The sequence below is a fragment of the Pygoscelis adeliae genome, unplaced genomic scaffold, assembly GCF_000699105.1.
Source record: "Pygoscelis adeliae isolate BGI_AS28 unplaced genomic scaffold, ASM69910v1 Scaffold160, whole genome shotgun sequence".
NCBI lineage: Eukaryota > Metazoa > Chordata > Aves > Sphenisciformes > Spheniscidae > Pygoscelis > Pygoscelis adeliae.
This window is the reverse complement of record NW_008824035.1, coordinates 4,088,284-4,104,436: the sequence shown is the minus strand read 5'-3', so window position 1 is coordinate 4,104,436 and position 16,153 is coordinate 4,088,284. Positions and strand designations below refer to the sequence as shown.

Here is a 16,153-nt window from a genome sequence, read left to right as displayed (position 1 = left end):
GTACTCTAGCAGTTAATGTTTTCTTGTGCGTTTTGTCTAATCATAACTGCCACTGCTGACACTGCCTATTTGAGGCAGAAGAATCATTCCATACTAAGGAAGATGGGAGGGGAGGGATATAGTTTTACCATTTATTGTTTGGCTTGTACAATACAAAAGATGCTATATAAGTGTAAAATTGGATGGAGACAACATTTTCTTTGTCTTCTGATGCCTTTTTGAGCTTTATGTTGCCACTTCACATTTATTGATAATAATAAAGGCAATAGATGTTTTTGTTGACTAATTTCTTTGCATCTTACGCATGTCTATCTTAAAATATTTGGTTTGTCTTCTGTACAAGTGATTTTATTGAAACTACTGTCTTATTTACCTTTAATATTTTAGAATATTAACCTTTTTTTAGAAAAACAATTGGGCTTGTTCATAAATAATTGTGGTTTTAAACCTATTAGTTCAGATTTCTACTAAAAAGCAGTAGAGATAACACTCTGACTATTAAATCTTCTTTTGTCTGTGAACTCCTAAAAAATAAAATAAACATTGAGTTGATGTCAGAACATATGCTCATGGTATATGCCGTGTATAAAATCTTTGATCTCCTGAAATACAGATCAGGAATAACTGCAGTGCAAACAACTAGACTAAATCTATGTGGAACTGTTACGAAGTGAACAAAATTAGACCACCTATAAACTCAAATGCAGAAGACAATACAGACACTGTGGAGATTGCTTTTTTTAAAAGTTCAGAGCAAATTTTGAACATTGAGCATTATTTTAGAAAAGCCATCTGTAGGTATTGCAGTTCAGTCTGCTAGGTTCCCACTGTAGTCACTGGAAAATACCATCTGTGTACACACACGTGGTTAGACTTACGGTTTGTATTAAAAAAATACAGATAACTGCTGCAATAAATTATGCAGGTTTTCAAAGCTTTCATGTTGCTGGTGGAAAGTACATTCCTTTTTTCTTTCTTCATCAACAGAGTCTTCAGGATCTGACAAATTTTGTTATGAAAAGCTTAATACAGAAGGCACAAAAAAAGGAAACTGTGGAAAGGATGGAGACCGATGGGTTCAGTGTAGCAAACAGTAAGTTCAGCTTGGTAGAGATTATTTGTATTTTAAATAGATTAATACTGGTTTAATATTGTCTACTCTTTCATGAATGTTTCAGCAGTTTGTTTTGCATTATTTTGAATCTTCTTTCCTTCAGAAGGTTTGCATCTTGAAAAAGTTCCATAGCTCAGACTGTGGGTCAGAATATGGGTGACTCAGCAATACACTTGTAGAGAATTCCTGATTTTCAGAAGAATGTACTGTGACTTTAATTCTTTAGGGGAGCTGGGGGACAAGGCAGCAAAAAGTCACAAGTTCATAATATACAAACACCTCAGACTTGGTAGGGATAAATTAGACTGCAAATACACACACTGTTTTCACTTGCTCTGGGATTAATACCAGATTCTGCTATTTCAAGTTTGTTCCAACCTTTATTTTGACCAGAGAGGACCATTAGACATTTGGATGTTATAGAGAAAATGGCTGATTCATTTGCATGTGATCATTACTAGATGAATATCTTATTAAATTTACTTTTCAAGTTAATGGTCGTTAGTGGATAGACTTAAATTTCTCCTAATTTACTTATTGTATTGTAATTTTTAAGTATGCATGTAAAATTTCAGTCTTGGAATGGTGTTTTCCTTCTTTGACTATCTGATGTTTGTCAAGTGGCATGGAGGGGGGGCATTACATCATTCACTTTTCAGATAGGATCATAAGCAAAAGTTGTTTAATGGATTTTTTTTTTATATATATTTAGATGAGAATAGTGTTGTTCTGATATGTATATTAAAAACCTCATTTGTATAAAAGCTTTTCTTGGTCAGTAGAGAGATGCAGAAAAATGGTCTAGCTGAAGGGCCATTTAAATTTTTTGCAATTTTAACAAATACAATTTCCAGCATTCATCCAGTTGCTTCTATGACTTAGGACAATTAGAGTAAGAGATGGAAGTTTTAAGCTGATATCCTTCTATTGAAGATTGCACATATAAAATAACATCAAATAAAGCAGATTATTTACCAAAATTCAGGCGCACACACTGCATGCTAACGATTGTTATTATGGTTCTGTTGTCCTGCAATGGAAATAAAATACAATTAAAAATTCAAACTTCACATTAACGTATGGCTTCCAAGCTGCTAGAGAGAGGAAAATGCAATTTAGCCTGATATGATGAAGCTTTGTACAATTTGGATCCTCTTAATTGTACTGTATTGTATTTAGAGCACAGATAAATTTTTTGTTGATGTGAACATTCGCTGGTGCATTAGAATGAATGATTACTTGTTTCTGCCTCTTGTCATTTATATCAAATAATATTTTATTTCCAGATTTGTACTCTGAAAGTCTGTCACGCGGCTTATGGTAATATATTACTTAATGTGATCAGCAGCATCATTGCCAGTCTTTCTTTTTTGTAAGTTTACTTCGTATTATTCTAGTAATTTTTTGATTTATGTTTTCATTTTACAGTGATGTTTTCTGTGGCTTTTTGCTCTGTACTAATCTTACTAGAGTTCCACGAGTTGGTCAAGTTCAAGGAGAAATTATCCCAAACTCTTTTTATCATCAAGGACGAATAGTGGACTGCAGGTAAAAGATAATGCAGTGTTCCAACATGATTTTGCTCTGTCAAACCTAATTGAATTAAGATAAACATAAATGTAAAATTGTATGAATTTTAGGTAATTAATATCTTACAGCAAAATCATTATTCTGAGTGGTATTTCTTTTGATTAAAAAAAAGAAAAAGGCTAATATTCCACATGTAAAGAGGGCGAAATGTGGGTTGTCCTCCTGATTACTCTATCTGATCTCTCCAGTAGCAGAACTTCACTGAGTTTAATGCTCAGCATTTTTTTTTTGGGGGTGGGGGGTGTTGGGGGTGTTTAATTGCCAAAGACCCATCTATTAAACATAATGTTTTTGAGTATTATATCCTCAGAGAAATAGCTGTAGGGGAGTGAAGGCTGAGAGGGAGGAAACTGAAGAGTTGTGGCCGGGCAGGATAAGATGTTAAGCTACAGTTCAATTAAAGGGTAGGCAGTTTTAGTCTACTGTGCATAATACTGGATTTGTATTTTAAAGACATTGGCAACATTACTGTCATACTAAGAATACTCTTTTACATAGTTAGGTCCTTGAGTGAACAACGATTCTTAACTCCTCTTCTATTCCACTAGTATTTTTATTTAAATGTCATCACATGAGAAGTTATTTTTTTAACATTTTTCTAGCAATAGTATTTCACAGCATTGGGGGGGGGGGGAGAAGAAAAAAAAAAAAAAAAAAAAAGCATGGCCTATCGAAGACTGTTAAAAAAAAAAAAAAACAAACAAACCCAAAGCTAAGGTGCCCTTTTTGAGTATTTAAGTCATTACCTAGTCGTCTTTTTAGTCTGACAACTGGAACACCTTATCAATGCTGTGGGCAGACAGAAAAACTTTATAATTTTGTTAAATCTGTCTGTATGCTTGAATGAGAGAAAGGTATGAGGCTTTTAGTATCTACACTAACATGTTTAATATTTTCAAAAAGACTCCAGTCATAATACTAATAGTATCTTAAAATTTATTTCTCCTAGTGGTGCTCATGTTCTTTTAGATGATGACACAGATTTAGGTTATGTGGAGGATGGAGCTCCATGTGGACCGCACATGATGTGTCTGGACAAAAAGTGCCTGCCAATTCAGTCCTTGAACATAAGCAGCTGTCCCATTGGTTCTAATGGAAAAGTCTGTTCTGGACATGGGGTGAGTCTGTACTGGGAGTTAGCAGCTAAGCTTCTCCTGCTCTCTCTGCTGTATCTGAACTTAATGTACCCTGTGGAGTTCTCTACCTGCAAGTGTTCCTAAGACCTGTTGATGTGAAAACACAAATGTTAGATTCCGGGGAAGACCGCCATTCTGTGAAGCATAGATAAAATTTTAGAAAGCAAAGTTGTCAAATCAGTTCTGCAATTGTATCCAAACTGTTGTTTTCATTAAAAGCAAGAAAGAGCTTTGACATCAGTTATTATAAAGACTTCTGTAATGTGCTACCCATATTTCAGGCTACTTGCCATCTTCAGTTAAACTTTTTACTGCGTACTAACACCTTTATAAAGTTGGTCCTGTGTTCATGGAGTCATACCTCATGACTTAAATCATTTAAAATTCTAAACTGTTGGACCTTAACAGAAATGATACATTCTTCTTGAACAGATGCAAAGTGTATCATTTTACATTCAGGCACATTATATTCTGTTTTTCTACCCATAAGTCCATTTGTCCAAGACATTAGATATGTTTTGATGAACAGATTCACTGTTCCATATCTTAACTGTAATACTGTTAAAACCTTTCTGCTGTGGGATTCAGTGGACAGATACTTGCCTAAGGGCTAGACTTTATACAAGAAGTTTTTTTTTTCTTCTTGTTATGTGTAATTGAAGATGAATTTGAGTGCTTCAAAGAGGATTAGGTTCAAAATCAAGAAGAAAAATTTTAAAATTGGAAAGTAAAGGATCTAGAAATCATCTTGGTAATTTTGGAGAGTGGCGTGAGTGGTGAGAGAACTATGTTACCTTTTTTGTTTTGCATCGGATTATTCCAATTCATAATTTTAAAAGAATACTTCAGTTGATCAAACCTACCATAAGATGTATTTATCTTCAGCTTCCTAGATAAGATTCTTCAGTGAATACTTTAAGAAGCAGAGTGAGATAAAAGTTAAATTAAAAAAATCACATGTACTACTTACTTGTAATCATTAGTGTGTAGGTTATTTTCTGGGTTTTTTTGACACTGTGTTCCAGTGTCCAAAAGGCATTATTAGCTGATGCCTAATGACTGACTTAACTTCTAGTCCCGTAATCAAAACTTCATTCTTTGTTTTGTCTCTCTCTCTCATGTCATGCTTTTTCCTTAGTAACCTCTTCTAGCAACGCATTCCATGTTCTTTTTCATATGGAAAGTTTATAGCTATTAACTTCCACCATTGATGTGATATTTTAGGTTTTGTCAGTTGGGTAGGTTTTCCTGTATCTGATAAATATACTGCCAATTTTAGTGAATCCTAAGTCCTTTTTTAGAGGTCATTCAGCTAAATGTAGATTTAGGAAGAGCTATTTCCTCTCTTTCTAGAAGATAAGCAAGCACTCCTCATTGCTGTTTAGAAAAAAATGATGACAAAACCAATGAAAATCTTGCTATTTTTTCTACACGGGAGCAAGCTGTAAATGAGAGGTTGTAAAGTATGACCATGTCTTGAACCGTTTAAACACAAATGCTAGTATTCCTTCTGGACACCCAGGCCCAAAGCCTAGATAGTTGCTTAGTGAAGATGTAACTAGTCTAGATAGGGGTTATTTTGGATGAGAGTTTCTGTTGTTTTTTACATCCTATGCAGCTGTGTAGCGCAAGTGATGATGGAACCACTGGGAACACTTTTGCTTTTCCTAGCATCTGAGCATATTTAGAGGGTTAAAGCAAACTTTCAGGTTATTGATGTATTGTACTCATTCTAAACACTCAGTGCTACTGTTACAATTTATAAATGGCTAAGTCTTATACTGTGAATTAAATACCTAATTACATGTTAAATAAACTTAATAAATGTAGTTAAAAAACAACTGCTGTCATTTATTTTCTTTTCCAGGTTTGTAGTAATGAAGCCACTTGCATTTGTAATTTCTCCTGGGCTGGGACGGACTGCAGTATTGATGATCCTATCAGGGATACTGGTAGCAAGAAGGATGAAGGACCCAAGGGTTTGTGTGATTTCAGTTTTGATGTTCTTTCAAGTATTTATGACATTCTTCATGAATACATGGTAGTAGAATTATCATACAGAAAGAGAATAATATTGTGCAGTCCTGTTTAGACCCAGACAGTAAAATTCTGTGTCGTGTAGATGAAGTAGGTCTTTCTGCTTTGAGAATTGATGAAACTTTTCTTTTTCTAACGTAAATTTGGGGAAGATTTCAATAGGTAATGGTATGTACTTTCTGGTTTTTTCTTTCTCCCTTATTCTCTATTTTTTATGATCATTTTCTTTGTGATTGGAATCTGACTAAGTGTAGCTCTTATTATTTATATGATAATCGAGTATTTATGTTTTACTAGAGATTTCCGGTTCCCTTAGTTGTTCTCAGCTAATCCAGAGAGCTGTGGCATAAAAAAGGGAAAAGTGGAACGTCCCTGGTGAAAAAAAAGCTTTGGTTCCTTGAAATCAGATTTCAATGGGAGGAAAAAGAAATAAATTAAGATTTTAAGGACTTAAATTATTCTTACAATCATTATTGCTTACTCTTATGTATTTAGTAGGTATTTCAACGGCATATGAAGTATAAATACAAAGAGGAGCTATTGAGGAAATAATTAATCAAAAAAGTTTTTCAAAGAGAAAGAAAAGCACTTCCAAAGATTCTCTCCGACTTCTCTGCCAAAGAATGTTTTTGGATTGTGCTGTCCAATTTTTGTGTCTTTCCTGTCATCAAGACATTGTCCAACATCAGACTATATTTATCCAGTGTTATGCATTTACAGATAAAGTTCCCAATAAACAGCTGAGAAACCCAAACAAAGTTTTTCTGCTATGTTCCCGTTCCAGGTGGTTCTGTCCCTTACACAAGGCTGATGGAAAGAAGATAAGAGTTGTTTAAAAATGTAGTCCTTAGAGCTCAGACTCTGTTTACTCTTTAAAATATCCAAGGTTTCAAGGGAGGACAGGATTTTGGTGTGTCCCTCCAGAACGGCTCTACTTCTGTCTTGTGTGCCTTATTGTTTTGCCCCTTAGCAGAATGATTCCAGTAGACCTTTACCAAGAACTGTTGAAGAAATCGTCTTAGAACAAGTTACCACCGTGAAGGAGGCTCTCTAGAACAGCCTAGATGTGTATTAGGGAACCTGTGCAGGTGCTTTCTGGACTCCTAACCCCACCACTGTTCAGTGTAGAGCTGCCTGGTTTGTACCCTGTCTTACAAAGCTACTTGTCATTCCATTTCTCATAAAAAGCCTTCCTAACTGTGGAACACTGCTTGCAGAGTCTTAAAAAAATAGTGGAGAACAGCATTATAGAGCTGGTTACTTCTTTTTGTGTGTGGATGAGGAGAGCAGTATTTACAGTTGTGACACTGAGAGTACATGAGGTTTATATTGCTCATTTCCAAATTCTGTAGGTAAGAAATAGTTTCCTCCTCTGTAAAAAGGTCTATAGGAAAGGCAACACAGAAGGTACGCTTACCTTGGTTAGATTTTTGTAATTCAGATTAACTCATCTAATTCAGAATGGAAATACCTTTACGAAAATTGATAACGTCAATGCTGAAATATTCTGGAAAAAATCTTAAATTAATAGTATGTGCATTGATTTCTGCCAGCTGGTACAGACGTAAAGTTTAGACTGCATTTTTCAATGGAGTCCTCTGCAAAAAGGCAGAGTATGTTTTTGTACAAGGTGGCTCAGTGATTTCAAAAGATGGATTATTTTTACTTATGTTGTTATAGTAATTTATTGATGTTGAATCACCTAGAAAGGAATTTACGAGCCTGGACACTGACAGCTACTCTAGTCTCTTCTGGTGTGCTAATAGAGGAATTCCTTTGTGAGAAGATGTCAGAAGAATACAGAAGTAGTCTTCTGTATTGTAAAGATCCAACATACTAAAGTAGTTTCCATTAAGTTTTTTCACCTTATTACCAGCACTTCCTATGTCATATGCCAGTTTACAAGTCTGAGACAGAAACCAAAATGCTTGTTTTTCCTTAGCCCTAAATTTGAGTTTTGTTACATTTCAGAAACAGAACACTCACGATGTGAAAATTCACCTAATAGATTTAAGATTTTTCACACATTAAATCAAAGCATTTTTCAAAGTACAATTAGAACATATGTAGCTAGGAAGTATTGCTATTTATGTATATATTGTTATGATAATTGACAACGGGCTGCTTCTCCTGCTGCACTTTTCAGACCTTTCCATCATCTGTCAATTGCTTCTGGCTCCATACTGTATTTCAGGATTTAAAAAATTAGTGGTCCTTAATTATGTTGGTATTAATACATGAGTCTTGAATTACTCTAAACTCAGCAACCTGCTGTATCCTGTACTAGCAGACCTACACAGCATACTAGCAGTTTTGAGAAGACAGAGTTCTTGCTGTTAGTTTTTGGCTACTGCAGAAACTTTGAATTACTTTAGAGTGTTGGCTAGTAGTTTTGAAATCAGTAGGACTCCATACACACACAAGATTCTTCCTTTGCAATTTCTTTTGCAGAATTAGGCCTTTGTTTGACTACTGGAATAGTGTGTGTTTGTTTTTTTTAATATCAAACTTATGTCTCAAGTGTGTGTGTGTGTGTTTGTGTATATTTATGAAACAGGAAAAAATTATGAAACCATTTCAAAACAGACTTTATTCAGCATGAAGACTAAAGTTTTTGTCCCCTGGAAAAGTTCCCATTAGACAGGGAATTCAGCTGCTTGCTTGTGGTCTATTATGACTCAATGAATCTATCAAGCTTTTAATCTTTAACATAGGAAACGTATAGATGTTTTTTCTCAAAAGAGTTCCCTTAAAAAATGAAAGATAAGGCCTCAATGTCTTAAGAGGGACTATTTGAACATATTCACATTTCCAGGTGTTACCTGAAGCACATTTCTAGGGTAGGTTTTTCCTTTCGAAAGGTGTTATCTGTCTTTATGTCATATAGATAGAGAGTCCTATTGATAAATGCAGTAACAAAGGAAAATATTACTAACTAGTAAAGAATGGATTAAAAAGTTGGGTTTTTTTTTTGTTGTCCTGCGATGGAACTGTTTCCAAACGAACAGTTTTCATTTGCTTAGTTATATAATGGACACAGTAAGTTTCTGGTGATCAAAAGGAAGTTTTCTTACTGATGATTTATTTACATTTTGGCTGTTTTAAATAAGCAGTAGGTTGATATTCCCTTTTAAAGTAAATAATAGAATCACAAGCTAAAAGGAATAGTCTTACATTTACAGGAAAACTTCATTGACATATTTGCAAGCACTCAAAGAAAACCAAATATAGCACATTTCAGAATTTTTAAAGCTACAGTATTTGGTAAATAAAGGTTTCTTAGGAGGTTGTTTATTCGACGATGGATTATAGAGTAAAATATTCCTTTGAGGAATTATTTCATGTTTTCATTTCAGACATATATGTGATCATTTCCTTAAAAAATCTTCCCTTTTCCCTCCACACAGTGAGCATGGCCACTAACAGGCTAATAGGTGCAGTGGCAGGGACCATTCTGGCCTTGGGGGTGATTTTTGGAGGCACAGGGTGGGGAATAGAGTAAGCATTTTTCTTAGTTTGAGTTTTATGTTTGGTGCCTAGTGTGTGAGGTAACCGTATGCACCCGAGCCCTCTGTGTATTACCCCATTAGCTTTGTTATGTGGTGACCGTATTTGTCGTGTGATTTGACTTGTGTCTGTGTCATGTGGTTTGCTCATGCAGTGTTGAACCTTCTCCTGTCTGGGATAATGTGGGGCATAAAACAATAAGTTTGTGAGTTTTTACATTGTCATAGTAAAATAAAATGTCTAAATGTTTCCGTTACACCAAATTATAAAAATAATGGGGAAAAATGAAAGTTGGTGACTATTTTGCAAAATAGACTATTTCATAAAATGCAGAAATTGTTTATTACAATCTATGGGGCTTTCAGTCAAATAATGGGTCACACAATCTAGCTAGGAAGATGAAAGCTGATGATAATAGTATAGACAGCTAGTTTTACAGTAAAGTTTCTGAATGTTCCCGTTGCTTAGGATTCTGTCACCTCAAGGCAGTGGAATGCTGAAGTATAGAAATCATATATAAAGAATATGTATGAGCAATTTTTATTGTCTTTTCATAATTTTAGGAAACTGTACTCTTAAGTGTTAGCCCACTACCTCAGTTTTAACAGTGGCTATTTGATTAATATACGCGCGTGTGTGTGTATGTATATATACACATATTAAAATGCCCATATAAGAACTCTCTTCATTCTGCATTCACTGTGCAGAATAAATTGCTGTTATTCTGCTCTTCTGAGATTTCCAACTTCACTGTGTTTCTAATACTATATATCACCTCTGTCGTGTGACAGTGCCATCTCTGTGAAGGGGGAATCATAACAAGACAGTTTGATTTCTAATCAGTCTGCGTGAAAAAGCATTCATATACAGTTCTAATTAAGCCTGCATAGGCAGTCTTCTGGTAGGCAGCATTTCGTGTGTCTGAGTTTGCAGCCCTAGATATAACCTTTTTAGCTTTTGCTGAACTGGACTGTTACATGAAACTCACCTTAGATTCTCAGAAGAATAGAGACCTTGGCACTCACAGAGGACAACTAATAGAACACAAATAGAAGGAAGAAGGTAATAGATCATCTGCTTGAGAAAGATCAGATTGGTGTTTTACTGGTGGCTTTTACAGCTGTTTGCTGAAAACTGCAGACTGTGAAGATTGTAGAGGCTTGGGACCCAGATTCTGGAGCAGAGGATTTACCTACAGGTTGAGGACCATTCGCCTTTTGCTTACGTTCGGCCTTCTGTTTTATCTTCCCTTACCTGCTGTCTCAATCCACTCAGCTCTGACCAACGTCCCTGACCATTTGTTCTTGCTCCTGTATCCTTCTGCTCTAATTCCAGCTTTTCTCCATCTTTCCTCTCTCTTATCACTCACTACCAGACTCATTCTTCTTTTTGTTTCTATCCATGCTTCTTTCCTGGATCCCATCAGTCTTTTCTCTGTCCCCTGGTTCCTTCAGATACAAATGTACTTTCAAGCAAGCCGCTGCTGCTTTTTGTTGCTTGGTTTAAAGAAAGCGCATGGAGAACACAAATACCCTCTCTGATCCTAATGCCCTTCAGGCCCTGGTGGCCGTTACCGTCAGTGGCGGCAGGGGAGGTTGTGTTCGTCACAACCTGATGCCAGGTCCTGCCCTTCTTCCTCCTTCCTCGCCACTTCACTTGCAAATTGTGAACTTTTCCTCAAAGTGCTGAAATAACTTTAGTTTCTTAATGCTTTATGAATTTATTTTAGTAATCATGGGGGACAAAATGGCAGTCATTTTTTTCCAGATTTCATCCTAAAATGGATACTTAGCTTTGATAACTTAAACCAGAGCATTTGGCTGGCAAAGTGACAGCCAAGAAAAGAAAACATGAAACCACCACCAGCGTGTTGTTACCTGCAGGACAATCTGCAGTGAACTTGCCTCTTCTACAGCTAGCGGAGTTTCAAAGCAATGTATATTAATTCTAGTAGAATCTATCTGATGATGATGATGAATATTTAGGGAATAGTCTGAAGTCCACTGAAATTAAAGGTGTGTTCTCTTTTAACACCTTCAGTAGAATTTATATCAGGGTCCTAAAAGATGTCTAGAGATGATACGATAGCCATGCCAAAGCAGATAGCGCCTTGCAGGAAAGGGTGGTGTGCCAGGCAGTTACGGTGCAGTTAGTTGCAGGAGCTTCCTCCTGATAAATCTGTGTCTGCAGGTTATAGCAGTACTATGGTGGAGGGAACAAGTATACCAGAAGTGTTGCATCTTGCGATAGTCTGGATGGAAAATGACCCCACAGTATGGTGGTTGTTAAAACCTTCCTCTTACTTTCGGTTTGCATGTATTTATGTCAAACGTCTGAGTCCAGTGACTAGAGAAGCGTATTTAGCTGAAACATATTGATTTATGCTTTTCTTCATAAATGTCACTAAAATGAGCTGATGCAAAGTGGGCTACATACTGGTAGCAAGATTCTGATTTATTAATAATACAATTTCCTTGATAATGCTTAATAAAACATAAGGCATACATCTTTAAGGTAAGGCATAACGTAAAAGTAGTCCCATTGTAAGTACTTTTATGTACACAGTCTGTTATGGTCTTAAAATCGCTTACCAATAATCCTCTTAAATCTCTGTATTTCGAAACTGGAATTCATTAATTGGAGGACTCCATTCTGGTAAACAAGTGGTTGCTGTTTAGTAACCGTAAGTATTCCACCAGCTTTGTTTTTATACTGAAGTCAGAAATGAGACTATAGTCTTGTTGATTATCAGTGAAAATTTACCTTGAATGTAGCCTTTACAGTTTCTTTACTAGGAAAAATAGCTCTTTCTCTGCATTCATAGGAACTGCCACTTCCAGCACGCTGTGAAACAGTTTTAAAATTATTCCAGAGGAATGGACATGCCTTTATCCACAGCCATCTATCATTTACTCTGCTCTTAGGCTCTCTCTAGCAGATAGCCTAATTCTCACAGGCATTTGATTTTCAGGGGTTTTTTTGTGTTAAAAATGAACATCACTTCTTTAGTCACTGATACTTTACAAAATTGGGTCAGATCCAAAAAGTGTTTTTTATCAGGACCCATGTGTTATTTAACATAATTTTAGTAACTTTTCGATTAACTGAACCTACTGGTTTTGTGTATCATTCTCTTCTGTTTAAATTTTGATTGAATTCTTCCATATTTATAATAAATAAAACCAATATTGATTTCCCGTATTGAACGAACAAACTGCTGTTTGTTGAATGGATGTGCGCTCTAAAATAGATTCCGCCCCCCAACCAGGGAACACAGTAAGAAGAGGGATGTAGAAAAGTGGCCATTTGGTACTTCCTTATCTAAGTTATGACTATTTTACTATCAGTTAATCATTGTACCTCTTCCATGGGAAGATAGCATTCTATGGCTAGAAAGAAATCAGCTTTAGAATTTTTCAAGGCCTCTAAAATTTATTACAGATAAATTACTTGTTGTGCTTTGTCTTTTGTTGTGTGCAATCATTTGATAAAATCCAGAGTAAGCGATAGATCTGAGTCAGATACAGTAGCTCATTAGGCTGCTGTTGAAAGCAAGCCTTAATTGGGAATACAATGCCTGTGGAATGGCATTCGTTTACCCTCCACCATGCTCACTCCTGTTGATTTGAGCCAGGTGTGACTTTAAAGGTAAGTCCAAATAAGATATGTTCTTCTAAATTGTGAAAAATTACCTTTTAATTATTGTTGTCAAATCTGTGCACTGCTCATGTCTGTAAAGCTCACTGTATTTCTTTTCAGTCCAAGTCTTTTATTAATAGTCCTGAATACTCTTTGTGTAGTAGTTGCAGGAAGCAATTTTTAAAGCTTGGTTTTCTTTTAGCTAATCTGATCTCCAGAAGCACTCATATGGGAAACATGTAATGGATGCACTGAAGTTAGGTCACTGCAGTAACTTTTAAAACTTCGGGCACGTACTTATTGTAGTGTCTGGGACTGGGCAGAAGGTTTTGTGATACCAACCTAACAGCTTAAAACTTTCAGGTGTTGCAGCTGCCCTTGCACTTTCCTTTGCTGATCTCTGGCTGCTCCTTCTTCTTCCTTATGTTAGCTGTCTGACAGTTTTCCAAACTCAGTTTCAGAACATTTAAAATAGGAAAATTTCAATTGCTGTGTAGAAGCGTTGGTTTGGGGAGACTGGGATAGGAGGTAAGAACTGTTTTTGAAGGCTAGTCCTGGATGTGTAAATGTTTAAACAGAAAGTGTGCAATATGCTGCAAAGGAACTGTTGGGTTGGTTTCATTTTGCCTTGAGCTCAGATGCAATTAGCTTTACATCAAAGACTGCTCAATAGGAAATTTTTGTCCAGAGCAATTAAAATGTTACTCAAGCCCATTGTCAGTTTTCCTCCACCCTGTGTAAATAGAGCACTTAAGGGTGAATTATGAATATCTCATTTCGGTGTTCTCTTGCCCTCTTCAGAAAATAGCACAAACGTAATTTGTACTGCTGCTTTTTGTTGCTCTTTTTTCCCGCTCCACCCTTCCCCACTTTGTTGTTAAGTGGCTTCTTGAGGATGAAGAAGAGGTACTTTGATGTTTGGAAATCTTAATGGGAATACAGCTTTTATTTCACCTTTCATTCCTTATTATATAATCCTTTGCTTTTGTCAAACAACTGTTTGTAAATTTAGCATTGACGTAACCGTAGGGAGTCTGGACTTTGATTAGCAAGTGCTGCTAGATGCTCTCAGCTGAAATTAAAATATCTACCACCTTTCAGGATGTCCATGAAAAAAGTTAGGCTTTTTGATTTTTATTTTTTTCCCTCCTCATTTGCTGTAGCCATAAAACATACAGCATTTATACTTTTTCCTTTAAGTTAAGGAATTATTCACAAATACCTTAGTGTCCTCAGCTGACAGTTCGTTTACTAGATAATGAAGTAAGTCACAATGGAATTTCCTGTCTAATACTAGATTTATATCTATGGTAGAAGTCAACATAGCACAATGCAGAGACCAACAGCTTTGTTCATTCTTACTGTTAAAGAAAAGTAAGTTGGGCTTGCTGAAATTGTCTGGAGACACCACCTTGTGTGCTGTCTATGTTCCTTGAATTGTTTGACTACCCTTCAGTTGCTTCACTTAATGTGAATAAAGTGGTTGGTTCTTATGTCTGTCTTACCATAATCCTTTATCACAGGTCCTAGTGCCACCAATCTTATAATAGGCTCCATCGCTGGTGCCATCCTGGTAGCAGCTATTGTCCTTGGGGGGACAGGATGGGGCTTTAAGTAAGCAATGCCGCATGTCTTCTCTTCAGTGGCTATGGCATTTCTATTTCTTGCTTATATCACTAAATTTTGAGTTCCTGCTACAAGATTTCTAAGTTAACTCCCCCAAACTATAACAAACTGCTTTAAAGAGGAAGAATTACGCATGCACGGAACAACAGGAGGAAATGGATTTGAAACTAGCAGATGTCATCAGGGTGCAAAGTTGAAGAACGGTAAAAGAATGAATTTAACTTTCATGAGTTCACCCTAACACGTAGGGAGTAAGGGCTTTTTTTCACCTCCAGTTAGTAGCGTTGTTCTCAGAAGTTGACTACAGTGGTTAAAAACCCCGAAAGATACATGTCTTGAGTAGTAGTCCTTTCAAACTGATAAACTTCTTTATAATTAAAAGACTTCATGTGTAAATGGTAAGTGGTGGCAGTAGCTGAGTAACATTTCAGTAACAAATGTGTTGACGTAGTTGACTCGGAAGTACCAGAGCTAACTTTTGTTTGTGGTTACTGATTTCTTTTTTTTTAATTATCAATTCACAATCTTTTTAAAAAATTGAGGTTTAGAGAGAACATTTTGAACTCTTGAACTGTCTCCTGAAAGACGAAAACATTTCTCACCCAATTCTAGTTCAATGTGTTTTATAACTATGAAGGGTAACATACTAGTCATTCTGTTTGTGACCGTTAAAGTAAAGAGAGTCTCTTGTACAAAGGTATTTAATTCTTGCCTTTTTTTTGTAGTGTCAAGTCTACCCAAGTGCATGGTCCATATTTGGTAAAAAGGGTCTAAATTTAGAATCGATGTTTATAACCTTACAAACCATGGAAGTGTTAAGCACAAGAACTTTCTCATGGTATTCAAGTTGCTATTTCTTTTCAATAACATGAATCAAGATTAAGCCACGATACAACAACAAGCCATAATTCCTCAATCAGGTTTTTATAATAATTCAAAGAATATTTTATATGGCCTATATTCATATTCTGTGTCTGAGTTGAGAAGGAAAAAAATTTCTCCCTAATTGATTAAGGTGGCTATCAAAGTTGAATGTAGTGATCAGGTCATATTTATCTGTTAATTCACTTTCAAAGGTCACCTGAAAATGTTTGTTTACTTCTGGTTTAGACCGTTATATTTTCATGGTGTCTGGTGGCCTTAATTACACGTGCATATAGGAGCAAAGTGTTTCTAAATCTCTTTCAGCCTTGCTGAAAACAGACTTTGCCCTTTCTTCTGGACGAGGCAATTACTACTTCCTGTTGCACTGCCTGCCACTATCGGTGCTTTCAGACAGACCCAGCACCTGCAGCATTTATTTTTCTCTAAATGCTCGTTCTGAGGGAAGTAACGTTCCCTGCGCTTCCCCTTGACACCGGCAAGAGCTGCAGAGCTGCATGCATCAGCTGTGGGAGTCAGGGCTCCTCATTTGCTTCAGTAAGAGAAGATTAAATACAACGTGTATCAAAACATCAGTCTTTAAGCATGGGTGTATGATCTTCATAAGCCTTTTTAATTCCTG

The 16,153-nt window shown here is 36.1% G+C and overlaps 1 protein-coding gene across 1 annotated transcript in view; it reads left to right on the top strand.

The window, feature by feature from the left end:
- The window catches only part of ADAM23 (ADAM metallopeptidase domain 23), an 81,088-nt gene that overhangs the window by 56,453 nt on the left and 8,482 nt on the right, over positions 1-16,153 (top strand). Inside the window, exons 20-24 of the mRNA XM_009333013.1 lie at positions 988-1,093; positions 2,543-2,662; positions 3,654-3,822; positions 5,708-5,819; positions 14,547-14,637. Coding sequence (XP_009331288.1) covers positions 988-1,093; positions 2,543-2,662; positions 3,654-3,822; positions 5,708-5,819; positions 14,547-14,637 — 598 coding nt within the window. The remainder of the gene's footprint in view (positions 1-987; positions 1,094-2,542; positions 2,663-3,653; positions 3,823-5,707; positions 5,820-14,546; positions 14,638-16,153) is intronic.